At 40.8% G+C, this 27650-nt stretch overlaps 1 protein-coding gene across 4 annotated transcripts in view; it reads right to left on the bottom strand.

Annotated features, from left to right (window-relative positions):
• Positions 1–1781: 1781 nt before the first annotated feature.
• SNAP23 (synaptosome associated protein 23) overlaps positions 1782–27650 on the bottom strand; it is a 41785-nt gene continuing 15916 nt past the window's right edge. For 3 of the 4 annotated variants that reach the window (XM_008016896.3, XM_008016895.3, XM_038009881.2), the window contains exons 2-8: positions 23007–23077; positions 21910–21951; positions 21445–21493; positions 20089–20206; positions 7052–7210; positions 5658–5802; positions 1782–3443 (exon numbers count right to left, since the gene is read on the bottom strand). In XM_008016896.3, coding sequence (XP_008015087.1) covers positions 3378–3443; positions 5658–5802; positions 7052–7210; positions 20089–20206; positions 21445–21493; positions 21910–21951; positions 23007–23063 — 636 coding nt within the window. In that variant the 5' untranslated portion in view covers positions 23064–23077 and the 3' untranslated portion in view covers positions 1782–3377. Of the gene's footprint in view, positions 3444–5657; positions 5803–7051; positions 7211–20088; positions 20207–21444; positions 21494–21909; positions 21952–23006; positions 23078–24645; positions 24763–27650 lie in introns of all 4 variants that reach the window. The other variant, XM_073012083.1, reaches the window with a different exon arrangement.

Genomic DNA, 27650 nt, shown 5'->3' with positions numbered 1-27650 from the left:
ATTTACTGAATATTTTAAACCCACTGTTGAGAACTACTGCTCAGAAAAAAAAAAATTATTTTCAAAATCTTACTGCTTATTGATAGTGAGCATCAGAGCATCTGGTCACCCAAGAGCTCTGATGAAGATGTACAAGATTAACGTTGTGTTGTTTTCATGCTTGCTAACATATCCATTCTACAGCCCTTGGATAAAAGAGTCATTTCAGCTTTCAGGTCTTATTGCTTAAGAATAAAGGTAGAGATGCCATAGTGATTCCTCTCATGGATACGGACAAAGTAAACTGAAAACCTTCTGGAAAGGATGCCATTAAGGACATTCATGATTCATGAAAGGAGGTCAAGATACCAACATTAACAGGGGTTTGGAAGAAGTTGATTCCAACCCTCATGGATGACTGAGCGTTTCAAGACTTCAGTGCAGGAGGCCAGGTATGGTGGCTCATGCCTGTAACCCCAGCACTTTGGGAGGCCGAGGCAGGTGGATCACAAGGTCAGGAGTTCGAGACCAGCCTGACCAATGTGGTGAAACCCTGTCTCTACTAAAAATACAAAAATGAGCTGGGCATGGTGGTGCCTGCCTGTAATCCCAGCTACTCAGGAGGCTGAGGCAGGAGAATCGCTTGAACCCGGGAGGCAGAGGTTGCAGTGAGCTGAGATCGTGCCAATGCACTCCAGCCTAGGCGACAGAGTGAGACCTCATCTCAAAACAAACAAACAAGCAAAAAAAGAGACTTCAGTGGAGGAATTACAGGCACGTGCCACCAAACCCAGCTAATTTTTGCATTTTTAGTAGAGACGTGGTTTTACCATGTTGGCCAGGCTGGTCTCAAACTCCTGACATAAAGTGATCCATCCACCTTGGCCTCCCAAAGTGCTAGGATTACAGGCATGAGCCACCACACCCGGCACATGGTATGTTTAATTAAGGTACATACTTTGTTTTTTAAAGACATAATGCTATTGCACATTTAATAGACTACAGAATAGTATAAACAGAACTTTAATATGCACTGGGAAACCAAAAATTCATGTGACTCACTTTATTGCAACACTAGCTTTATGGTAGTGGTCTAGAACGGAACCCTCAGTATCTGAGGTATGCTTGTATTAATCTGCATTTACAGACAAATTAAGGCACAGAAATGACCTTACAGTCACTTCGGCTAGAGTGAAAATTCAGATAATGCCTCAGCCCATGCTTCTAACCAATTATACTGTGAGTGTAGCATGCTGGTATTCTCAGAACTATTTCCTTTATCCAGAACAGTGCTAAAAATTTTTTTTTGGTAAATGGTTTTAGGAAATGCATTAGGTAAAGCACAATCCTCCGTTTTACACCTTCTTACTTTACACATTTACCATCACCTGCCAAACCGCTCATTTTTACGTGGAACATTTCTATTATAGAGGGTGTAGTTGCATCTCACTTTATTTAAATATTTTCCACTTTAGCCTTTGAAAGCTCCCACATTAACTGTATCTTCTCCAGTGAGTTGTAGTTCTCACACAGAACCATTACCCTTCCAGTCACTAGTGTATTTAAGCTCAAGTGAATAAGACTAGTAATGATTAAAATGAACCTCACAACAAATTTTAGCAAGGTAAGTTTAAGTCCTATCAATATTTTCAATAAATACCGGAAAGATGCTAAAGGCAGCTTCCTGTTGTAGTGCTCTATGGATCTTTGCTTTATTAATTTGTTAAATGAGAGCTGATGAAACTATTTTCCCCCAAATAACAGTCATAGAAACATGTTACCTATTTGAAAGAACAATACCATTAGTTAGTTAAAAATTTTAATTGTAAGGATCAAGCAGTGGTTATTGGTGAAACCAATTCACACTGACAGCTTTGAAGTGTTCAGATGCTAATTTTAAAATAAATGTGACAAATACCAATCAGATTTTCTTAACACTTTTCAGGATCCACATCAACTTGATTATGGACATAATTCAATACACAAGGATAAGAGAAAGACAGTGTGTAATCACCAACAATTAAACCAGAGGCATAATTTTTTCAAATAATTTTTAGTAACAGAATAAATTCTAACTTTTTAAAGTCTAAAGCTACATAAAACTCAAAGCAACCTACTTTTCTACCTGAGATCAAAATGACTTTCCTTTTCCTAACTAAACATAATTCTTAGCATTGAGGTAAATCTGAATTCATGTGGTATACTTTGTCAAACTTTTCCAAAAAATTTTAAGCCCTTGCTTTAGAGAGAAATTCTCTTGTTACACATATATATTTACATATTTTTTCTTCAAAGACTAATGACAATGTATGAGGTTAATAGGCCTGTAATGGAACCATGATACTACTAATAATATGAAATAAAAAGCCACTTATTTATACAAAGTGTTCCTGAATGGTACAATAAGAAATGGGATCACAGATTTATGTACATATATGAATCACTAAGAGTTCAGAAATTAAGCTCACTTTAAGAAAACTTGGCCAGGCACGGTGGCTCACACCTGTAATCCCAGTACTTTGGGAGGTCAAGGTGGGTGGATCACGAGGTCAGGAGTTCAAGACCAGCCTGACGTGGTGAAACCCTGTCTCTACTAAAAATACAAAAATTAGCTGAGCATGGTGGCATGCGCCTGTAATCCCAGCTACTTAGGAGGCTGAGGCAGGAGAATCACTTGAATCGAGGAGGCTGAGGTTGCAGTGAGCCCAGATCGCGCCACTGCACTCCAGCCTGGGTGACAGAGCGAGACTCTGACTCAGGAGAAAAAAAAAAAAAGAAAGAAAGAAAACTCATTCTATTTTTCTCTTTGGAGCAGAGGTTGCAAAACTGTGATGCTTAACAAAAATTTTGTATATAAAAGCTCCAAAATCAAGCATTAGCCTAAATTGGCTATAACCGCAACTTAAATCAAAAACTATATTCAACTATATCTTCGCTGTGGCTATGCAACTTTTTGTTTTGTGGCCTGAAGGTTTTTACCGAGGTAACAACCTCTTATCTCGTGTCCCTCCCTCTACCACAAAAGCAAAAATAAACAACAACAACAAAGAACACCTCTACAGCTTCCTTCTTCATGGCTGTCTTTGGCAATGCTTCCAAATCTTGAAAGCAAAAGAACCTGCTAAAGTATATGAGGAAGATGAAAACATTATACATGACATATGAAAACCAATCTAAGAGTATGAATTGAAAAAGAAAATACTAGAAGGAAGGCCGAGCAGCGGTTGGCCCTCAATAGAAAACAAAAGAGAAGGAGGGCTGTGACTGCTCTGGCCCTTCTTCCATATTATCTCCCAATTAGAAGAGCGTGGAACCGAAAATTTAAACTCTGAAAAGGTAATAACTTTCAAGGAGGAGCTACGGAAGTGAATAAATGATAAAGAAGAACAGCAGTAGCTTTAGCTGTCAATGAGTTTCTTTGCTCTGGCATTGGCAATATCAATACGATCTTTGTTGGTGTCAGCCTGAAAAACAAGAAAGATATCAGCTTTATTTTACAAGGTAAGTAACTCTAATAAAAATTAAACATTTTACACTTGGAGTAACTGACACAGTGAGAAAATCCAAGAAACCACGTGAGGTTACATTACAAAACTCATGTTGGGCAAGAAGTAACAGAACATGAAATTCATTTGGAAAAACCCTGGTATATAAACATGACAAAGATGTAACATATAAGACCTTGTCAATATTTCATCAATTCTATAACACATTTTTTCATAGTTTAACACGCTTAAAACTGGGATGCATCCTGTAATCAATGGCATTTTTTGATGTGATGAAATACGAAAGAGTGCTCCTCTCTGTTAAAGATTGGACCTTGTGTGAGTCCTCTGAACTGAATCACAGAATCTCATCTGGATTCAGACACCCTAAGTCTAACCTGGAGAGACTGAAATAACCTTTCCAAAGATCTTTGGAACGAATCTATAACCATCCACACCAACATCTGAATTAAAATGACAGGTAAAGGCCGGGCGCGGTGGCTCACGCCTGTAATCCCAGCACTTTGGGAGGCTGAGGCGGGCGGATCACAAGGTCAGGAGATCGAGACCACGGTGAAACCCCGCCTCTACTAAAAATACAAAAAACTAGCCGGGCGTGGTGGCAGGCGCCTGTAGTCCCAGCTACTTGGGAGGCTGAGGCAGGAGAATGGCAGAAACCCGGGAGGCGGAGCTTGCAGTGAGCCGAGATCTCGCCACTGCACTCCAGCTAGGGGGAGAGAGCGAGACTCTGTCTCAAAAAAAAAAAAAAAAAAAAAAAAAAAAAAAAATGACAGGTAAATGTAGCCTAAACCCAGACTGCAGCATTTAAAGCATCTTGTGAACCACTGTTTCAATTAAATCCATCAAAAGTGATTTAACAGAGAGCCAAGCTTAAAAACTCACCCTAAACTTTAAAGTTCACTGAGATTTCAATGAGGTATGACTTTTTTTTCTTTCTTTTTGAGACAGGGTCTCACTCTGTTGCCCAGGCTGGAATGCAATGGTGCAATCACAGCTCACTGCAGCCTTCAACTCCTACACTCAAGCAATCCTTCTCCTCAGCCTCCAGAGTAACTGGGACAATAGGCACATGCCACCATGCCTAGTCAATTTTTAAATGTTTTTAGTACAGTCTAGGTCTTGCTCTGGTCTTAAACTCCTGAGCTCAAGCAATCCTCCTGCCTTGGCCTCTCAAAGTGTTGAGATTACAGGTGTGGAGCTACTACAGCTGGTCAAGGTATGACTTTTACATGTGACACATTGAAACACCAAAAACAATTTCACTTCCACAGTATCATGTAAAGTTAAGGGGGAAAGAAAAAAAATCACAACTTTCTTTCACTCACATGACTCTATTTCGTGTGACCACTCTATACGAACTATTCTGTAGAATGGATTTTCTTTCATGAGATAAGGATTCAGGAACTTAATTTATTTTTAGTTAACAAAATAGGCTGATGTGGGAGGAAAGCTTTAGCTTTGGCCTGGGAGGTAGGCTGCAGTGGGCTGTGACTGTACCACTGCACTACCCTAGGCGACAGAGCAAGACCCCATTCTCAATTAAAAAATTAGTTAACAAAATAAAACTTACTCATTTGGTAGAGAAAAAAACACACTCAAAGGCTAAAGTAGATACTAAGCTTCATGTGTGAAGGTTTAAGTAAAACTACTACATTCCAAAACTCTGGTTTCAAAAGGCACCAACTGCCATGAGGGGGAGGACTTGGCTCTTGTTTTATGTGTTAGAACCACCACCTCGCCGGGCGTGTTGGCTCACGCCTGTAATCCCAGCACTTTGGGAGGCAGAGGCAGGCAGATCATGAGGTCAACAGATTGAGACCATCCTGGCCAACATGATGAAACCCTGTCTTTACTAAAAATACAAAAATTAGCTGGGCGTGGTGGCGTGTGCCTGTAGTCCCAGGGACTCGGGAGGCCGAGGCAGCAGAATTGCTTGAACCCGGGAGACGAAGGTTGCAGTGAGCTGAGATTGTGCCACTGCACTCCAGGCTGGCAACAGAGTGAGACTCCATCTCAAAAAAACAAACAAACAAACCACCACCTCATCAGAACTAAGACCTATGAGTCCAGGAGCTTCTTCTACCATGTCCCCCATAGCATCTAGCACAGATGTCTATTACGGAAACACTGCACTGAGTGTCTCATTTTCTTGTGGCAATAAAAAGCTTTTACCTTGTCTGTGATTCGTTTTATTTGCGGATTTTGAGCATCAATCTCATTGCCTATGTTCAAGGCCATGTCTTTTAGATTTCCCAGGATACTACCCACTTGAGTCAGGTTCTCTTCCATTTCATCTTCTCTGGCATCATTAGTTATGCTATCACAAGAAGACAGTTAATTCCATAGATTTTTCTGAATTTAAATGGAGTAAATCTGGATTTAATTTTCACAAAAGTAAGTAACCAAAATGACTCTTAGCAAGTATAAGATCCAAAGGAATATAGGTTACCATTCTTGGGAAACATTCTATAATAAAAACTGGAAGACTCATCAAAGAGAGCACAGTGTCTTAAAGCCATGTAAGAAAAGAAAGAAACAACTCTAAAACAGCGTTTCTCAAAGCGTAATTCCCAGCATCACCTGGGAAGCTGTTAGACATGGGAACATGCTAATTCTCACACTCTACTCCAGACCTACTAAATCAGAAACTGTAAGTGCATCCCAGAAACCTATGGTTTCATAAGCCCCTCAAGTGGTTCTAATGCACAGTTAAGTCTATCTAAAGAACCACGGCTCTAAAAGAGAGGTTGGATCACCATCTGATTATGTAAATCAAGTGTTATTCAAACACAGTATGCACATTTGTTTACATATTGTTTATGCCTGCTTTAACCCTACAACGGAGTTGAGTAATTGCAAGAGACTGTATGGCCTGAAAAGTCTGAAATATTGACTCTCTGGCTCGTCACAGATCTTCTTATAGGAATCTAGCTGACCCTTGCTCTAGATGACACATTTTAAAACATATTTTTTTCTATCTACAAAAGTAAAGTATGTCTAGTTCAATAATTCGGAAAGTACGGAAAAGTATAAAGAAAAGTTAATCCCGTCATCCAAGGTCAACCACCACAGTCAATATTTTGTCTGGCCAGGTGTGGTAGTTCATGCCTGTAATCCCAGCACTTTGGGAGGCCGAGGCAGGTGGATCACCTGAGGTCAGGAGTCCAAGACTAGCCTGGTCAGAATGGTGAAACCCTGTCTCTACTAAAAATACAAAAATTAGCTGGGCGTGGTGGCGCACGCCTGTAGTCCCAGCTACTCAGGAGGCTGTGGCAGGAGAATTACTTGAACCTGGGAGGTGGAGGTTGCAGTGAGCTGAGATCACGCCACTGCACTCCAGCCTGGGCAACACAGCAAGACTCTGTCTCAAAACAAAACAACAAACAAACAAAAAAACAAACAAAAAAACCCCACATTTTGTCAGTGGGCAGATTTTTAAATGCATTTTAAAAATAGAATAAACACAATTTTTATTTATTAGTTAGGGGTCATGTACTGCTAAACTCATCTCCTAAGTGAACCATCCATTAAGAAAGGTACAGGAATATCGGGAGGAGTTGGCATACCGTTTAATGTATCCACCACTGGCTGCTCCTGTCGTTGGTTGCTGAGGCTGACCATTTGTCACTGGGCCTGGCTGTTTAGATACTACATTGCAAGGTGAGTTTTCTCCACCATCTCCCCATGTTGTCTTATAAGCCTTGCCAGACTCAAAGTTCTTTGTTCTATATAAGAGTCAGGAGTGTAGGGAGATACCAAAAAAAAGAAGAGGGAGAGTTCTAATTATTAGTGCCTGTTACCTTGAGGATGACACTAACAACTCTAGTAGAAAAGCTGCATACAGCTAAGTCTAGATGATCTACACTATGCTCCATGGCAATATGGGATAGGAAATAGATGAATTATGTAAACCCATTGACACTAAAAAAAATTTTAAAAAGGTCCAAATACTGCTTCTACCAAATCTTCACTAGGTTGTTAGCAAGTAGCAAAAAAGAAAACTATTTGATTTTTCAGGTTCCCTTAGCCTCTGGCACTATCGTTTTGCTTTTCTCTTCCTAGTGTATCCAGCACTATCTGGAAAAGAGGTTAATGCACGTTACTTAAAAAAAGGTCTCTTAGAAAAAGTGTTCTGGGATACCTTAAGAGGTTCCTTGAAGGCACCTCAGAGGTTGACAAGGGATGACAGAATAAGAGGGCTGATGCTGGGTGCAGTGGCTCACGCCTGTACTCCCAGCACTTTGGGAGGCCAAGGCAGGTGGATTGCTTTAACTCAGGAGTTTAAGATCAGCCAGGGCAACATGGCAAAACCCCATCTCTCATACTCCTGACCTCAAGTGATCCACCCACCTCGGCATCCCAAAGTGCTGGGACTACAGGCTTGTGAGCCACTGCTCCCTGCCTCAAAATGCCATCTCTATAAAAAAATACAAACATTAGCTGGGTGTGGTGATGCACGTCTGTGGTCCCAGCTACTCGAGAGGCTGAGGTGGGAGGACTGCTTAAGCCCAGGTTGAGGCTGCAGTGAGCCATGGTAGTGCCACTGCACTCCAGCCTGGGTGACAGAGTGAGACCTTAAATCTTAAATAAATAAATAAAAATTTTTTAAATAAGAAGGCTGAATTTGAACCAGTGTAGTTCTAGCTAATCAGTTTTTATTAGAATTTTCCATGAAATTTTAAACAATGGTTTCTTATAAACAAACCAGCCATCAGGAAAGAAAACCATGAATAATTTCCAAATTGGACAATCAGCGGACAAATAAGTACCCTGACCACACAAGCGGTCATTCATAAATCCTATAGTGTAGGAGCTTTTCATTTAAGAGTTTCCTCTAAAAAAAAAAAAAAAAAAAAAAAAAAGATTGAGGCCAGGCACAGTGGCTCACGCCGGTAATCCCAGCACTTTGGGAGGTTGAGGTGGGTGGATCACCTGAGGTCAGGAGTTCAAGACCAACCTGGGCAACATGGTGAAACCCCATCTCTACTAAAAATACAAAAATTAGCTGGGTGCAGCACCATCCGCCTATAATCCCAGCTACTGGGGAGGCTGAGTCGGGAGAATCGCTTGAGCCTGAGAGGTGGAGGTTGCAGTGAGCTGAGATTGCACCACTGCACTCCAGCCTGGGCAAGAGGGTGACACTCCATCTTAAGAAAGAAAGAAAAAGTGGCTATTACAGGGAAAAAAAATGGCTATTATGGAAAAGTAACACAAAACTTTTCTTGATTATTTGGCTAAAGTCAAGTTTTCATTCAATTTTAGTTTTCACTTTTCTATAAACAAAAACAAAATAGAATGTTGCTCAAATATTGGTCTCTGATTTATTCTACCTTTTACATTAATAAGGAAGTATTAAAATTTCAAAATAAAAAGGTAGGGAAGAGATTTTATGAAAAAAGTGACTTATTTCTTGATAGGTATGTAAGGATTCATTTTTGGCAAACCTAGAATTGAATCTTAGACCTTTACCATTAATATTACAGAAAGGATACTACTACTTTTTTTTGTGAGAGGCACTGCAAAGGCAAATTTATGAACACTGAAAGGCTAGTTATCAAAGTGTGTTTCATGGTACCACTTTAAGTTCTCATAATTATGTTTCTATGCTATTTTTATTAATTAACTCATTTATTTATTAAGAAGTCATGTTAAATTTTTCCTGGAACAAGGTAGGATATACATTTTTAAAATAAATATTCACATGTATCCTTTGTTATTAGTAAGAAAGGTCCCAGGCAAAATTCTAGAGCAGAGTAAGTGCTACTAAATAAAACAAAAGCAATATATTAGTTTAACAGAAAGTTAATAACCACAAATATTAACAGAGGTAATAGAAGTGGGGCTTTTATTAGAATTTCAGATTGTGGAACAGGTTCGAGAGAGAGGGTTGAAATTCCAAAGTAACTAATGAGATATTGTGTTTCTGACAGCACAAAAAGAGGAGTAGACTGGGACATGACCTGTGGGTTCTGGTCTATTAAGGCATATATATGCGCTCCAAACTCCTTCCCAACATTAAGAGGCAATATCTGAAAAAATTCTTTACACTTATGAGAATTCTTCTTTCCATAATTAGATATAAGGGCATAAGGTGCCAATGAATTGTTTTAAAATGATCATGTGAATGATTTTTAATTGAAGCATAGTCTATAAACAAAGAATCAGATTGGTTATCAAACTCTGCTGTCTTTAAAATGACTGGATCTTGGCTAAGTGCGGTGGTTCACATCTGTAATACCAGCACTTTGGGAGGCCAAGGCAGGCGGATCACAAAGTCAGGAGTTTGAGACCAGCCTGGCCAACGTGGTGAAACCCTGTCTCTACCAAAAACATAAAAATTAGCTGGGCATGATGGCGCTCCCCTGTAGTCCCAGCAATTCAGGAGGCTGAGGCAGAAGAATCACTTGAACCCGGGAGGCGGAGGTTGCAGTGAGCCCAGATTATGCCACTGCACTCCAGCCTGGGCAACAGAGTGAGACTCTGTCTCAAAAAAAAAAAAAAAGAAGACTGGATCTTTGAAGATGTTCTTTCTGTATCAAGGGGAAAAGACACAAAAAGCTGCCTTTGATTTTTTTTTACAGTTTTGCATTGTGTTGGCATGTTTACCTTCAAATGGGATGGGAAAAAAACTACTTTTTTTCTTGCAGTTATAGTATGTTCTGCATGTTTATGAAGAGGTGGTGTGACAGTTCAGTGTGTCTCATTCAGCACATCCACTCTAGGTAATGCCTTTTGGTTGCTCGAGACCCTGTCACTTGCCATCACCCTGGAGTTTCCTCCATCAAGTTGGAACCTGTTTTTAAGGCATTGTCAGATAGCTGCTTACCTAAGTTAATAAAATAAAAAATGTTCACAAATATAGTAATGTTTTTAAATTAATTACTTTCCTTCCAAAGGGTCTTAGATGCTTTAAAGGTAATACCTTCCAAACTTAACTGAGTATCAGAGCGACCTCAGTGGTCCTCAACCTTTTTGGCACTGGGGACCAGTTTCATGGAAGACTATTTTTCCACAGATGGGGACCAGGTGATGCTTTGGGGATGAAATTGTTCCACCCCAGATCATCAGGCATTAGTTAGATTCTCATAAGGAGCACACAACTAGATCCCTCACACACGCAGTTCACAATAGGGTTCTTGCTCCTATGAGAATGTAATGCCACTGCTGATCTGAGAGGAGGCGGAGCTCAGGCAGTAATGCTCACCTCCTGCTATGAGGACCAGTTTCTATTAACAGGCCATGGACTAGTAGTGGTCCATGGCTGGGGTGTTGAGGGCCCCTGCTGTAGAACACATAGATATGTAGGTTGCACTCTGGAGATTCTACTCCAATACATAGGGGGTAAAGCCTGGGAATCACTTGTTGTGTTTTATATAAGGTCAGTGGGACATTTAGCGATCCAGGAGGAGTACTTTAGATTACTCTGGTAGTCTGTCTACAGACTCTAGTAGTCTCTATACTGGAACACTAAGTAGTTAATCTGGAAGAAGCAAAGGGACAGGTCAGGATTAAAACAAACAAAAAGGCCAGGCGCAGTGGCTCACACCTGTAATCCCAGCAGTTTGGGAGGCCAAAGCGGGTGGATCATGAGGTCAGGAATTCAAGACCAGCCTGGCCAAGATGGTGAAACCCTGTCTCTACTAAAAGTACGAAAAATTAGCCAGGCGCGGTGGCAGGTGCCTGTAATCCTAGCTACTTGGGAGCCTGAGGCAGGAGAATCACTTGAACTCGGAGGGCGGAGGGTACAGTGGACCGAGATCGCACCACTGCACTCCAGCCTGAGCGACAGAGTGAGACTCCATCTAAAAACAAACAAACAAACAAAAAACAAACAAACAAAAGTAACAGCATTTGGAGTAAAATAACTTAAATCCCAATCCTACGCATGTCATTCAGAAGCTACAGAATCTTAAGCAAACTTCAATTTCAGAGAATCCCTTTCTTTGTAAGTAAACTAGGATAATAACAACACTTAATGTTTAGCAGGGCTATAAAATGTTCTGTTGATAACAGACATAAAACTGCTTTGTAAATCACTGGATAAATATTTTAATTCATTGGCTTCAACTTCAACCTGACCCTTAGTCAACAGTTCATGCCTGTAAGTGCACGGATTACCAACTGGCATGTTTATTTTTTGGTCCATTACCATTTCTTAGCTTTGAGATCTACAGGTAGATGAAAGTAGCTGGAATACGGTGACATGAAAGATTACTAGGACCAGGTTGTTTTAGTCTACAGTAAGAAATAATAGCTCTAATCTGTGACAGGACTCTTGAAAAAAAACAGCCCCTCTGGGAAGAAATTAGTCTTCATGACAAAATGCCTAAGTAAATTTGTGGTAAGTCTTAATTCAGAACTCCATCTAGAAACTTAGATTTACAACTGACTGTTAGTTTTGAGTGGTCTAATAGTCTTTAACTGGAACCTCTTTTTTTTCCACTTAAATGTCTCATTCAAAAATGGCAAGTTTTTGGGCATGGTGGCTCATGCCTGTAATTTCAGCATTTTGGGAGGCCAAGGCAGGTGAATTACTTGAGGTCAGGAGTTCAAGACCAGCCTGATCAACATGGTGAAACCCCTTCTGTACTAAAAATACAAAAAATTAGCCGGGTGTGGTGGCACAAGCTTATAATCCCAGCTACTCGTGAGGCTGAGGCAGGAGAATTGCTTGAACCCGGGAGGCAGAGGTTGCAGTGAGCTGAGATTGAGCCACTATACTCCAGCCTGGGGGACACAGCAAGACTCTGTCTCAAAAAAAAAAAAGGCAAGTTTTAAGAATCTGAAATATCCCTAATCAATTCAGGAAACTGCTATTAAGGATAAAACTGTAATATTAAGATATGAACACAAAAACAATAATTTCTTATTTTAGTTTTGGTTGCATCAATATTAGTTTTAACTGAATTAAAAATAGCAAAAATAAAACTAAATATTAGCTGTGATTATTTCACATCAAGGAGAAAAGGGACCAAATAAATACAAACTAATAATAAAGAGTGAATGTGAGTGTGTGTGTGGTTTGGATGGTCAAACTAAGGAAAGAAGGAAAAAGGTGGGCAGGAAACAAAGGGTAGAAATCAAATACTTAATTTGTTAACATTTAATCATGGTCTTCATAATTCTTATAAAGATCTAAAATTAAGAGACACAATAATAAACAGTAAGCTGACAAAACTTATCTCCGATGAAAAATTAAGATTAGTTAGCTCTGTATTAATTCAACATGAAATCACAGCAAGTTAACACATGATGTAACAGGAATTATAGAATAGTTTATAACATATGTAAAGGGGAAACCCTTATTTAAGGGAAGAAGATACCAGATATGGTAGCATTTAAAATTTTATATCCCACCTTGTTCCAAATAGGATTTGAGATGACTAGACTGACAATTGATTCCTTAATTTGGTAGTGGCCTAAATCATGGGTAATCTAAATGATTAGAAGCAAAACTTTAACAGAGGAAATCTTGACTCAAGAACCAGTAAAAAGTAGGGAAACTTAATGGAAGACAGGATACTAAAATCAAAGTCCTATGAAGACAGAGAAGCATTTAGCATGACTTCCCTTACCTTTTATCAGAACTAGACTGCAGCAGCTGTCTCAAAGATCAACCTATTTTGAATTTCTTAAGAAACTCCAGGAGTAATGTTATTTTGGTAATCTTAAATGTTATTTAGCAAAAACTTAGTTATCAGAGACATTTGTCAAAGAATGGTATTATAAATTAAGGTCCTTTTGTCAAGTCCATCTTTTGTGAGACAGCACCCATCAAGAACAAATTCACTTTACACTACACACCACCACACAGGTTTAGAGACAGTTTCCACCATTCACAAAATCCATGCACATGCACAGAAAAGCCATTTGAAGCATCACCTTTAGATAGCAGGTTAGCAGCCCAAACTGCGCCACAAGACTGCATCTTAAAGTTCCCTTTGATCAGTTACTGAGCCCGGCTTCTGATGTTAAATCTTCATTTTTAGTAAGCAGATTAGAAAGGAAGAGATTAGGTGAGAGAATGAAATGCAGAAAATAGTAAATGCCACTCAAACAGAACAGAAGCAGGTTTAATGTTTAAAAACATAATGTATTCAATTTCCTGCCTGGTTTCACAGAAACAACCAACATCTGAGAATCTAGATAAAAAGAAAAATAAGAAAACTATTTAAACCAGAGCATATTTCATTTTTCCTCAGAATTTTGGGTGATTATATTCTTTCCTAAAATTAGAAAATACGAGAGAAGTCAAAAACCAGTGGAGATGCTATGAGACTCCTTCCTCTTAGTGATTAAGATTTCTCTTAATTACTTCTATTATATATTTTATTTTCTTATATATTTTATTTTCATTGTAATTTTAAAAAATCTTTTTACACATCAAACTCTCCCACCAGCCAACAAGTTTCTCAAGGACACTCAAATCAACAAGTATTTATTGAGTAACTACTGTATATCCATACTACATGAGGTATAAAAAGTAATGTCAAGATAAACAAACAGGCAGGGCCAGAGGTATGCCTTACTCATATTTGTGTCTCTAGTGAGCAGGATGGAAGCAGCACTCAACTACTGAATGAAATATAATTCAATATTCATTTTAATTAGTCGGAGCTGAATTTTTACACCTCAGTATGACTTAAGATTGGAATAGCAGAAAACCTGTAGTGCCAATTTGGAACTTTAGTAAGTGGTCAGAAATGCCAATCTGTCTTCAAACGATGTGCCACTGTTAGACTTTATAAAACAGGCAAGTTAAGACAGAAGAATACCTTATCTAAGAATGTTTAAGGCCAGGCGCGGTGGCTCACGCCTGTAATCCCAGCACTTCGGGAGGCCGAGGCAGGCAGATCACGAGGTCAGGAGATTGAGACCAACCCGGCTAACATGGTGAAACCCCGTCTCTACTAAAAATACAAAAAATTAGCCGGGCATGGTGGCGGGCGCCTGTAGTCCCAGCTACTCAGGAGGCTGAGGCAGGAGAATGGAGAGAACCTGGGAGGCGGAGCTTGCAGAAAGCAGAGATGGCGCCACTGTACTCCAGCCTGGGCGACAAGGCAAGGCTCCATCTCAAAAAAAAAAATAAAAAGTTTAAACTGGGACATCAAGCAGTTTACTATTCTGAGACTTATCATTTTAAATCTGTCTCCTTTCAAATTCTTATTAATTAGATTTAAAATTTATCAATTACTGCCTAAGATACGTGATTTTAAAAAAGGAATTCTGGGCTGGGCGCAGTGGCTCACACCTGTAATCCCAGCACTTTGGGAGGCCGAGGCGGGCGGATCATGAGATCAGGAAATGGAGACCATCATGGCTAACACGGTGAAACCCCGTCTGTACTAAAAATACAAAAAGTTAGCCAGGTGTGGTGGTGGACGCTTGTAGTCCCAGCTACTTGGGAGGCTGAGGCAGGAGAATGGCGTGAACCCAGGAGGCGGAGCTTGCAGTGAGCTGAGCCGAGATCCTGCCACTGCACCACTGCACTCCAGCCTAGGTGAGAGTGAGACTCCGTCTCAAAAAAAAAAAAGGATTTGTGTTATTATTCTTTTAGAATTCAAATTTTACAAACCATAGAATGACATTTATTCATCATCTTAAAGTTTAACCCTGGTAATCTGTTACTAAATTCTACTAATCCTTTAGAAAGAATTTGCTACAGTTAAAATATCCTTCTAATACAGAATTTTTTTAAGTAAAGCTATTTCAATGTCTTATTTAAAAAAGATGTGCCAGCCTAGGCAACAAAGCAAAACTCTGTCTATACAAAAAATACAAAAATTAGCCGGGTGTGGTGGTGCACGCCTGTAATCCCAGCTACTCGGGAGGCTGAGGCAGGAGAATCGGTTGAACCTGGGAGGCGGAGGTTGTGGTGAGCTGAGATCACGCCACTGCACTCCAGCCTGGTGACCGAGCGAGACTCCGTCTCAAAAAAAAAAAGGTAAGGGCTCTGCCTGGTTTTGACCCTCTGCCAGGTTGGTCTCAATTTAACTACATAGTGTAGCCTGGATGTAAAATGATAATAATAAAGAACATCTATCTCATATTAAGGCTACTATTTAAGGATTAAATTAACATGCTCAGAAGAGTACCTTAAATTAACACACAGGCCCACAACTGTTATCCCAATCCACTGAGGGCAAGATGTTTTGGGCAGTACCACATAATTAAATACATTAATATTTCTGTAGTGACATTGGGCGTGGTGGCTCACGTCTGTAATACCAGCACTTTGGGAGGCCAATGAGGATTGCTTGAGCTTAGGAGTTTGAGACCAGCCTGAGCAACATAGTGAGACCTCGTCTCTACAAAAAGTTTTTAAAGTCCAGGTGCGGTAGCTCATGCCTGCAACCCCAGCATATTGGGAGGCCGAGGTGGGTGGATCACTTGAGGTCAGGAGTTCAAGACCATCCTGGCCAACATGGCAAAACCCGTCTCTACTAAAAATACAATAGTTAGCAAGGTGTTGGTGCATGCCTCTAATCTCAGCTACTTAGGTGGCTGAGGCATAAGAATTCATTGAACCCAGGAAGTGAAGGTTTCAGTGAGCCGAGACCACACGGCTGCACTCCGCTCTGGGCGACAACGTAAAATTCTGTCTCAAAAAAAAAAAAAGGAAGAAAGAAAAGGAAAAAGAAACACAGGGTTGGGCGTGGTGGCTCATGCCTGTAATCCCAGCACTTTGGGAGGCTGAGGCAGGCGGATCACCTGAGGTCAGGAGTTCAAACCCCATCTCTACTAAAAATACAAAAATTAGCTGGGCGTGGTGGCGGGCACCAATAATCCCAGCTATTTGGGAGGCTGAGGCAGGAGAATCGGTTGAACCCAGGAGGCAGAGGTTGCAGTGAACTGAGACTGTATCACTGTACTCCAACCTGGGCAACAGAGTGAGACTCCGTCTCAAAAAAAAAAAAAAAAAAGAAGAAACAAAAGTTTTAAAAACATGCCAGGCATGGTGACACACACCTGTAGTCCCAGCTACTTACGAGGCTGAGGTAGGGGGATCACTTGAACCTGGGAGGTCGAGGCTGCAGTGAGCCAAGATCATACCACTGTACTCCAACCTGGGTGACAGAGTGAGACCCTGACTCAAAAACAGTATTTCTGTAGTGAAACCAATTAATATTTACAGCAAGTAATAAAGGCTAAACATAGCTTCAGTTCAGGCTACATTTTATACCCTAATGAGTTGTGGCACCATTACAGCAAAAATGAAACAAAACTTAAGCTTTCAGCGTTTTTTAGATTTCTGAATGGCCGGCAGGGCTTAATGGCTTATGCCTGCAATCCCAGCACTTCTGGAGGCCAAGGTGGGTGGATTGCCTGAGCCCAAGGGTCTGAGACCAGCCTGGCCAACATGGTGAAACCTTGTCTCTACAAAAAACACAAAATTAGCTGGGCGTGGTGACATGTGCCTGTAATCCCAGCTACTTGGGAGGCTGATGCTGGAGGATGGGTTGAGGCTTCAGTGAGTCATGACTGTGCCACTGCACTCCAGCCTAGGTAACAGAGTGAGACCCTGTCTCGGGAAAAAAAAAAAAAGAAAGAAAGAAAGAAAAAGTATTTCCAAATGGCAAATAAGGAACTCTGGACCTGACCTGGGTTGTGACTACTCCTGCCAGTACTAAGACTAGGCCTTATACAAAAGACCAAGATCTCACGTCTACCTTTAAGAAGCTCATATTATGGTTATTCATATAATGAGCCTAACAGAAACACAGACTAGCAGATTAGAAAGATCAAGACACAGGCAAGAATGATAGGAAGAGCTGAGGATAAGAGATATCATACTGGCCAAGGTCTCAATGGTATAAGAAAGAAATAGGTGGAAGAAAGGTAATTACAATCAGACATCTTTAACTGAGATAATACTTTCTTCTCTTCAGGGAACTGTTTTGTTACAGCAGTCCCTTGATTCCATCTCTCAAGAAGTACCAGAAAAAAGAAAAGAAAGAAGTGCCAGTTGGGTTCAGTGGCTCAAGCCTGTAATCCCAGTGCTTTGGGAGGTTGAGGATTTCTTGAGGCCAGGAGTTTGATACAAGCCTGGGCAACATAGCAAGACCCCCGTATCTACAAAAAATTTAAACAATTAGCTGGGCATGGTGGCACACACCTGTAATCCTAGTTACTTGGTAGGCTGAGGTGGGTGGATTGCTTGAGCCCAGATGTTTGAGGCTACACTGAGCTATGGTGGTGCCATTGCACTCAAGCCCAGGAGACAGAGGCAGATGCCATCTCTAAAAAAGTAGTGCCTTCTCTTGATCCACTGAGAAAGGGTTCTACTGAGGTTAGAGGCTGAAGAACGCTGATTCAGGACCATACTCTACCTTGTTTCCTACCAGTCTTCAAGAAAAACTTGCCTATGCTTGGCTGGGATACACAAAGAGACATAAAATTAATGCTCTGTAGCTGCATTTCCCACTTTCCATGATATTAGACCATTTTAGGTCTAATTCAATGCTCTTCCTGTTTATCAACACGTGACTTAGAGTTGATCTTGCTCTAAGATTTTAGGGAAGACTTCTTTTTCCTTGTTCTCCTAACATCTGATCTCAAGAAAATTCATCTATTTCCTCTCTTCTGTACTCTTCCAAGAAGGTAGATGGAACACAAAAGAAAGGTACAATTATTTTTGTAAAACATAGCTAAGAGTTTGTATCAAACAATCTGTACATTTTAACTTGTTTGCTTAAACTAATCTGCTCTGATTGACAAGTTATAGTTATTAAAATATGAACTTTCAGCTGGGAGCAGTAGCTCACGCCTGTAATCCCAGCACTTTGGGAGGCAGAGGGGGGTAGATCACCTGAGGTTAGGAGTTTGAGACCAGTCTGGCCGACATGGTGAAAGCCTGTCTCTGCTAAAAATATAAAAATTAGCCGGGTATGGTGGCACATATTTGTAATCCCAGCTACTTGGGAGGCTGAGGCAGGAGAATCACTTGAACCTGTAAGGTGGAAGTTGCAGTGAGCCGAGATCACACCACTGTACTCCAGCCTGGGTGACAGAGCGAGACTCCGTCTCAAAAAAGAAAAAAACTTTCCATTAGTCAACCAAGGTGTAAACAGGTCAACAGACTTGTGTTAGAATAGGAAGTCAATGGATAAGACTAGGAAGAACACTGTCAAATCTTAACTCCTCATGGCCAAAACAAACACTAAAGTTGACTGACAAGCAATTAATCTCTACTTTCTCCAGTAGAAATGGCACAAAAATGCTGTTACATAAAACACTTATCTGAAAATATAAAAATATAACCACTGTTGGTTTACAAGACCAGCTGAGAACTGGATGAAATACTAATGTCTAAGAAGCTCTTTAAAAATGAATACTTTGAGGCCAGGTGTGGTGGCTCACACCTGTAATCCCAGCAACTGGGGAGGCTGAGGCGGGCGGATCATGAGGTCAACAGATCAAGACCATCTGGCCAACATGGTGAAACCCCGTCTCTACTAAAAATACAAAAATTAGCTGAGTGTGGTGGTGGGCGCCTGTAGTCCCAGCTACTTGAGAGGCTGAGGCAGGAGAATCACTTGAACCCAGGAGACAGAGGTTGCAGTGAGCCAAGATTGCGCCACTGCATTCCAGCCTGGCGACAGAGTGAGACTCCGTCTCAAAAAAAAAAAAAAAAAAAAAAAAAAAAAGAATAATTTGGCTGGGTGCAGTGGCTCATGCCTGTAATACCAGCACTTTGGGAGGCAAAAGTGGGAGGATCTCTTGTGCCCAGGAAAGAGAGGCTTAAGTAAGCTGTGATCACGCCGCTACATTCCAGCCTGAGTAACAGAGACCCTGTCTCAGGAAAAAAAACAAAACAAAACAAAACCTTTCAGCAGTGAGTACAGTCATTCAATCTCCAGATACTGTCATTTCTTTTTACACTCCACTCCAATCTATCAACTCTTTAGTTTGGCATTCAAGTTCCTCTACTACCTACTTATATCTTACTTTCCACTTCTCATCTACATGAGCACACAGCTCAGTTAAGTCAAGCTCCTTGTTAATCTTTATTTTGAACCTTTCATAGGAAATGCCCTCACTGTTCCTCCCTGTTCATCCAAATCCTTCTAATCACTCAAAGCCCGACCCACATCCTAACTCTTCTATAAGATGCTCTCCAACCCAACCTTTATCAGTTCTGTATACCTAGCTTTGGTCACTATCACATAATCTAACATTAGATTTATGTCTTTTTTATGTTTTGCCATTCTTTCCCAACTTTTCTACTCTTTTGGCCATCACTCATGTGCCTACCACAAAATAAATATTTTGTTAATACTCCTCCTTTTGAAAGGAAAAGAAAATAACTCCATCCTGCTCACCATCATCCAGATATACATTTCTCTATACTTCTTAACCTTTTCATGTATCACTACAAATTGAAATTGGAACTTGATCCCAGGATTGGTCAAATATAAGTCACAGTTTTCAGTGAACAAGCAGTATTTACACAAAAAGCTTAATCTGCCTGAAGGAGAGACAACTTAGATTTATCTAATAGAGTTCCTCATTAAGCCCAGTCATACTTCTGACCTTAGCTGGCGGGAGAAGGTGGGGTACTCTCATTTATTTATTTTGAAACCGTCTTAATTTATCAACTCACCTATTACATGGGCAGACACAAAGGCCACAGCATTTGTTGAGTTCTGTTAAGGTCTTCTCTGTCTCTCTCATGTCTTTATTTATTTGGTCCAAGCCTTCTTCTATGCGGTTTAGTTGTTCTAAGAATAAGTTGTAAAGTTACATTTTGTGTTCCATTCACAGTGTCAACCAGAAAATGCTATTATTATGGAGCAGTAAACTTCAACCTTGAATCTACCAATAACTCCCCACAGTGAATATGTCAGTGTCAAAAGGTATTAGAAGCTATTCAACATGATAACAATCTTTCACGTACTGATCCTGAGGCACCTAGCCTCTTGCTGTGGAAAAATTTGTTCTAAGAAGTTTGTATATGGCTGGGTATGGTGGCTCATGCCTGTGATCCCAGCACTTTGGGAGGCCGAGGTGGGCGGATCACCTGAGGTCAGGAGTTCAAGACCAGCCTGGCCAACATGATGAAACCCCATCTCTACTAAAAATACAAAAATCAGCTGGTGTGATGATGGGTGCCTGTAATCCCAGCTACCTGGGAGGCTGAGGCAGGAGAATCACTTGAACCTGGCAGCTGGAGGTTGCAGTGAGCTGCAATTGCACCACTGAACTCCAGCCTAGATGACAGAGTGGGATTCCCCTCAAAAAAATAAAAATAAAAATAAAAATAAAAAATAAAAGAATCTTGTATAGTAGGACCAAGGGATGGTTATTTAGAGATCATCCTTACAACCAAGTTAAGGGTACTTTGACCAAGTCAAATCCCCATCATTTCTATGATAGGTTCAAAACCTGAGGGCTGTTATAGGAGTAATAAAAACTAGACTTGATTACTCAGGGCCAACTCAAGTGTTTCCAAGCACACCTGAATCTAGATCTGTTTTAGGACTTAACTTGATTTCTGAGGATGATGTAAGAATATCACAATGTCTGCCCAGACATGGTGGCTCATGCTTATAATCCCAGCACTTTGGGAGGCCAAGGTGGACGGATCACTTGAGGTCAAGACTTTGAGATCAACCTGGCCAACACGGTGAAACCCTGTCTCTACTGAAAATACAAAAAATTAGCTGGGTGTGGTGGTGGGTACCTGTAATCCCAGCTACGTTACTATCATAATGTCTAATGTGTTAGCCATGCTGGTCTAACACATACTCGGTATATACACAGTTGGGCATTGTTGCCTGCCATCCCAAATAGACAGTGAACATGACATTATTCAAACCAGAAGACAAGAAGTAAACATACTATTCTTACTTTACAAAGGGAAGGCCCTCCCAAAGGCTGAAATTTGTATGTGGCTAATCTGTTAGGGCTTTTTGGCATCATGGTCAAATTAAGAATTTCTGCTAATAATTTAACTCACCCCCTTGTTCATCCAGCATAGTGATGGTCTTGATCCCTGCATCCTGAGACTAAAAGAAGTGGGAAAAAGGCTGATAGTAAAACAAAACGAACCAAAAACAATAGAAACAAAACCTACAAGAGCTGTCAAATAGCAAGACAGAATAATTTAGAAACCCAAGCTCTCAGAGGATTAGAGCTACAGACAGAACTAGTATTCTTAAACTAACACACTTTAACATAGTAGCCCCCCAAAATAATTAAGTCACAAACTCATAGTGAATTCATCTTCCCTGTCATATTCCAATACTGTCAAAGGGAAAAACAGAAAAGGCCCATTAGTGCATAATTTGACAATTTTAGCAACTGTTAATTTCAAATAATAAAGCATATTGATACATTACCCTTTAACACTAATTCCAGCCAGAAGTATCAGGATATCTCCTATAAATTTTTATACTTAAGTTGATGACTAACATTTTCTTACCTCAATGGCTAAACCCAGGATTCTCCTCGTACTTTCCAGAGACTAGGAAAAAACACAGAGTTTTAGCATTCCAAAATATGTAGGAAAAAAAAAAAAAACATCTGATCACAGGCCACATTCATGATGCTATTCTATCTTTAAAAATGGCCAGCTCAGGCTGGGCACAGTGGCTCATGCCTATAATCCCAGCACTTTGGGAGGCCGAGGCAGGAGGATTTCTTGAGTACCAGAGCTCAAGACCAGCCCAGGCAACATAGCCCAATGGAGAGACTGTCTCCATTAAAGGAAAAAACAAAAAGAATTGCCAGCCTATCCCTTCCTTTAAAACAAAACAATGGCCGGTGTGGTGGCTCATGCCAATAATCCCAGCACTTTGGGAGGATGAGGTGGGTGGATCACGAGGTCAGGAGTTCGAGACCAGTATGCCCAACATGGTGAAACCTCATCTCTACTAAAACTACAAAAATTAGCTGGGCGTGGTGGCACATGCCTGTAATCCCAGCTACCCAGGAAGCTGAGGCAGGAGAATCGCTTGATGAACACAGGAGGCAGAGGTTGCAGTGAGCCGAGATCGCATCACTGCACTGCAGCCTGGGCAATAGAGTGAGACTCTGTCTCAAAAAAAAAAAAAAAAAGTAAGTTGATCACTACATTTTCGGTTATTTTCAAGTGCTCCTTAAGAGAAAATGTGTAAGGACTTCCAGTGTGATGTTGAAAGGAAAAGTTTTTTTAAAAAAGAGAGCATATTTGGATGGTGAAGTTCATGGGAATAAAAATTTTATAGTCATAAAAATTTAATGTAGGTAGAAATCTAAGTAAATTACAGATATTAGGAAATTGTTAAATAGAAGTCTAGCATTTCTCAAATACATAATAGAGTATCTTTGTTGCACTTAATAAGTACCTAAAAAATAAAAATCATACAAATTGTTTTCACTTTAAGAAAATAAAAACCAGCAAAGGCACTAAGGGGCAAATGTGTTCTTTGATATTAATGGACTAAGAAGAGGCCAAAATGGTCCCTAAGAAGGCCCTCTCACCCCTCCAATATGAAAACTGAAATAGAATTATTTACTTATTTTAGGTAAAACATTTACCTCATCAGTAATCTGGTGAGCTCTCAGTTGAATTTCTTCTGATGACAGATTATCCATGATGAATCAAAACTCTATTAGGCACAGAAATGGAAATGTGGATATTGTATAAGAATAAGGATATATAAAAGTTTGTGTGAGCAAAAAGTATAGATTTATGGAATTTAGGAACTTACCAGGAAAACAGGATAAAAGAACCTCTTTCTATATCTATTAGTCTACCACAAGTGAAGAAATCAAGACCGAGAGAGGCTAAATGAATGTTTAATAAGAGTGCTAAGGGTGAACCTAAAATACAGGTTTTAGGACTTCTAGGGAAGTACTCTTTCCAACAGGAAAGTGGATCCTTTACTTTGAGAACCAAGGCATTACTGGAAGACAAGCTTTAAAAGACTATTATATTAAAATGAATTTTTGGTTGTTCAATGTTCTTCACGTGTTGTCTGAACATGGAAAAGCAGTAAGTGAAGAAAAGTCCAATTTAGTAAAGTAACAAAATTTTAAGTTACATGCCTGAAGAACACAGGAGACATTTCTAAATATGCCAGTTGTCTCAGCTACTCACTGGAGAAAATACTTTCGCTCTTAACAAGAAAAGGGAAATGCTGGTACAAACAGCTCAGAAAAGACTAAGATTTTTATCATGCATTAGACTCTTCCTCTACAATGGCTTATATTGTTTGTTGTTTTAGTGGAGTCCCTAAGAAAGCAAACAATTATTCTCCTACACATAGTAACTCAGAAAGAGATCTCATAGACATCCAAGCTAAAAAATAAAACATTTTGTAGGTGTTATACAGCACGGCTGTTATCTAATTCCTCTTTGAGAAGTCATGTGGAGTAATAACAAGCATTGTGCAACGGATCTAGGTTCTTTCTTTGTTACATTTGCTAGCTTTGTATGAATTTTCTCAAAACCCATTTACCAAAGCTCACTGTCAATGACACAGATAAACTCTGGTTCTTATTACAGATTTGCCCCCAGGAATCTGGCAATGTCTGGAGATGCTTGATTGTCACAACTTGGGCCAGATGATGGGGCTGGTTACTGGCACCTAGTAGGTAGAGGCAGGGAAGCCGTTTAACATCCTACAATACTCTTCAGGAAAGCCCTCCAGCAACGAATAATCTGACCCAAAATGTCAATTTGAGGTGAGAAACCTTGCCATGGATATACCCTTTAATAAGCAGAAAACCTAATTCCCCCAAGAATGTACTGTGTACTGGACTGAATTCTTGGAAGGCAGAGATTTTATCTTTGTATCTCTAACATCTAATAGGATCTGACAGTAGATACTCCGAAAATAGCTGAATGAACAAATAAGTAGAAAAACAGGGTTTACTCAAAGTATTTACGTGGCTCTTAGAAACAAAGCTGCATGTAACAGTAGCACAAAGCCTGCAAAGAATCACTAGAGCCACAAACCAAAAACTGCTATTCCAAGTGTATGATATGATCACATACAAATCTTTTCAGTCACTTTTGGCTGGGCGTGGTAGCTCATGACTGGAATCCTGGCACTTTGGGAAGCTGAGGTGAGTGGATGGCTTGATCTCAGGAGTTGTAGTTCAGCCTGGGCAACATGACAAAACCCCGTCTCTACCAAAAATACAAAAATTAGCTGGGCATAGTGGCGCACACCTGTAGTCCAGCTACTGGGGAGGTTGAGGTGGGCGGATTGCTTGAGTCCAGGAGGTTGAGGCTGAAGTAAGTCAAGATCATGGCACTGCACTCCAGCCTGGGTGACAGAGCAAGACCCTATCTCAAAAAAATAAACAAAATAAAAATAAAATAATAATAATAATAATCTTTTCAGTCGTTTTTAGGTGAACCACTACTATCATTTTATTTTTTATGTTTTTGAGATGGAGTCTCACTCTATTGCCCAGGCTGGAGTTCAGTGGTGTAACCTTGACACACTGCAACTTCCACATCCTGGGTTCAAGCAACTCTCCTGCCTTAGCCTCCCAAGGAGCTGGGATTACAGGCATGCACCACCACGCCCTGCTAATTTTTGTATTTTTAGTAGAGATGGGGTTTCACCATGTTGGCCAGGCTGATCTCGAATTCCAGACCTCAGGTTATCCATCCACCTCAGCCTCCCAAATTGCCAAGATTACAGGCATGAGTCACTGCGCCCAGCCTGAGCCACTGTGCCCGGCCCTGTTTATAATTCTACTGTCATAACTGCTTTATGGTTTAAGATTTTGAGGGCCAGGCATGGTGGCTCACGCCTGTAATCCCAGCACTTTGGGAGGCTGAGGTGGGTGGATCACGAGGTTAGGAGATAGAGGCCAGCTTGATCAACATGGTAAATCCCCCTCTCTACTAAAAATACAAAAATTAGCCGAACCGAAGGTGGTGGTAAGCACCTGTAATCCCAGCTACTTGGGAGGCTGAGGCAGGAGAATTGCTTGAACCTGGGACGCGGAGGTTGCAGTGAGCCGAGATCGCGCCACTGCACTCCAGCCTGGGCAACAGAGTGAGGCTCTGTCTCAAAAAAAAAAAAAAAAAAAAGATTTTGAGCCTTGATTAAAGCTATTAGTGCTCATGAAAAAAAGAATTTTAAGTTCCAAATTTAGGTTTCTATCTTGCTTGCCACAGACTGTGGTTCAGGCAGGTTTCCACACAAAAGACATAAAGACATAAAGATATCATTCATTAGATATAAGCGTTAAAGGAACCATGTATTTTATTAATTTGCTAATTGTTTGAATCTTAAGCTTTATCATACATACACATGTCCACGCTACTGTTCTTTTGTCGCTCTTTCCTATTTACAACTACAGAAAGAAAACGGAGATTATTTTTTGTACCCTCTCACCTCCACATTTTTGCACACCTTTCCTTTCTATAATACCCCATATCTGCCCAGGTAGCCTTATGCTTCTCCATCACTTCCTCGTTTTTTTTGTTGTTGTTGTTGAGACGGAGTCTCGCTTTGTCGCCCAGGCTGGAGTGCAGTGGCCGGATCTCAGCTCACTGCAAGCTCCGCCTCCTGGGTTTACGCCAGTCTCCTGCCTCAGCCTCCCGAGTAGCTGGGACTACAGGCGCCCGCCACCTCGCCCGGCTAGTTTTTTGTATTTTTTAGTAGAGACGGGGTTTCACCGTGTTAGCCAGGATGGTCTCGATCTCCTGACCTCGTGATCCGCCCGTCTCGGCCTCCCAAAGTGCTGGGATTACAGGCTTGAGCCACCACACCCCGCCTTTCCATCACTTCCTAAAGCCCCAACCGAGATACCTCTCCAAACCCTGCCCTTCCCAGGCAGTAATGCTCTGAAGTTATCTATTCCTGTCATGTATAACTCCTCAATGCCCGACAGAGAAAAAAATATGAAAAATAATATACACTAATCCATTAGTGCCTGGAAAAGGCATCCTTAGTGAGGTTTTCAGATATAGTATGCTGTGGGTTGGGAGACATTCTGGGGTAAGAAAGCCCAAATATCACAAATTATGTAATTTTGTAATTCTATTCCTAGAGGTGATTATTGCAATTACAAGTCAGTCTTTGCTAGCTTCCTAGGAAAAAAAAAAAAAAAGCAAAACTACAGAGTTACGGGTGAATGTACTCCTGACCTCTGTTCTGCCTTCTTTAAAATAAAAAAGAAAGCGAAAGCAGACATAACTGGGGATGAATAACGTGAAGAATCACCCCGACATTGCAATGAGGTCAGTCTGAAGGACACACTCTTTCTGTGTGAACTTGAAGTTCTACTTAATATTTTTTTCTTCCCTGACCAGACAACATGCAAGACAAGTAACAGATATCTATAAAGATCTCCCAAGTTTGGCATGCTGACGTCAGGATGCAGGTGCCTAAGATTACTCTGGATTCTTGAGGGTTTTGAGCACAAGATTATAGTATGGTCGTCCCTCAGAGGGTTGGATTCAGGACTGCCTGTGGATACCAGTTGGCCCTTAGGAACCTGCAGATATAAAACTGTATATCCATCTGTAGACGAGAGTTTTGCATGCATGAATATCGTATTTTCTTTTCTTTTTCTTTTTTTTTTTTGAGGCAAGGCCTCACTCTGTCACCCAGGTTGGAGAGCAGTGGTGCAATCAGGTTCACTACAGCCTTGCCCTCCTGGGCTCACCAATCCTCCCATTTAGCCTCCTGAATAGCTGGGACTGCAGGTGCATGCACTATGCCAGGCTAATTTTTAAGCTGTTTTATAGAGACTGGGTCTCACTTTGTTATCCGGGCTGGTCTCAAACTTTTGGGCTCAAACAATCATCCCACCTCGGCCTCCCAAAGTCCTGGAATTATAGGGAGAAGCTACTGTACCTAGCTGAATACCGTATTTTCTATCTGCATTTGGTTGTAGATGTGGAACCTGCTGATATGGAGGGCTGATTGTATGTACTGAAAAACAAAATTTACCTATAAGTGAATCCATGCAGTTAAAGCCATGTTGTTCAAGGGTCGACTGTGTATGAAAGAGAGTCGGCCGGGCGCGGTGGCTCAAGCCTGTAATAATCTCAGCACTTTGGGAGGCCGAGACGGGCGGATCACGAGGTCAAGAGATCGAGACCATCCTGGCTAACACAGTGAAACCCTGTCTCTACTAAAAAATACAAAAAACTAGCCGGGCGAGGTGACGGGCGTCTGTAGTCCCAGCTACTCGGGAGGCTGAGGCAGG

Source organism: Chlorocebus sabaeus, chromosome 26 (genome assembly GCF_047675955.1).
Source record: "Chlorocebus sabaeus isolate Y175 chromosome 26, mChlSab1.0.hap1, whole genome shotgun sequence".
Lineage (NCBI taxonomy): Eukaryota > Metazoa > Chordata > Mammalia > Primates > Cercopithecidae > Chlorocebus > Chlorocebus sabaeus.
This window is presented reverse-complemented; position numbering and strand designations above follow the sequence as displayed.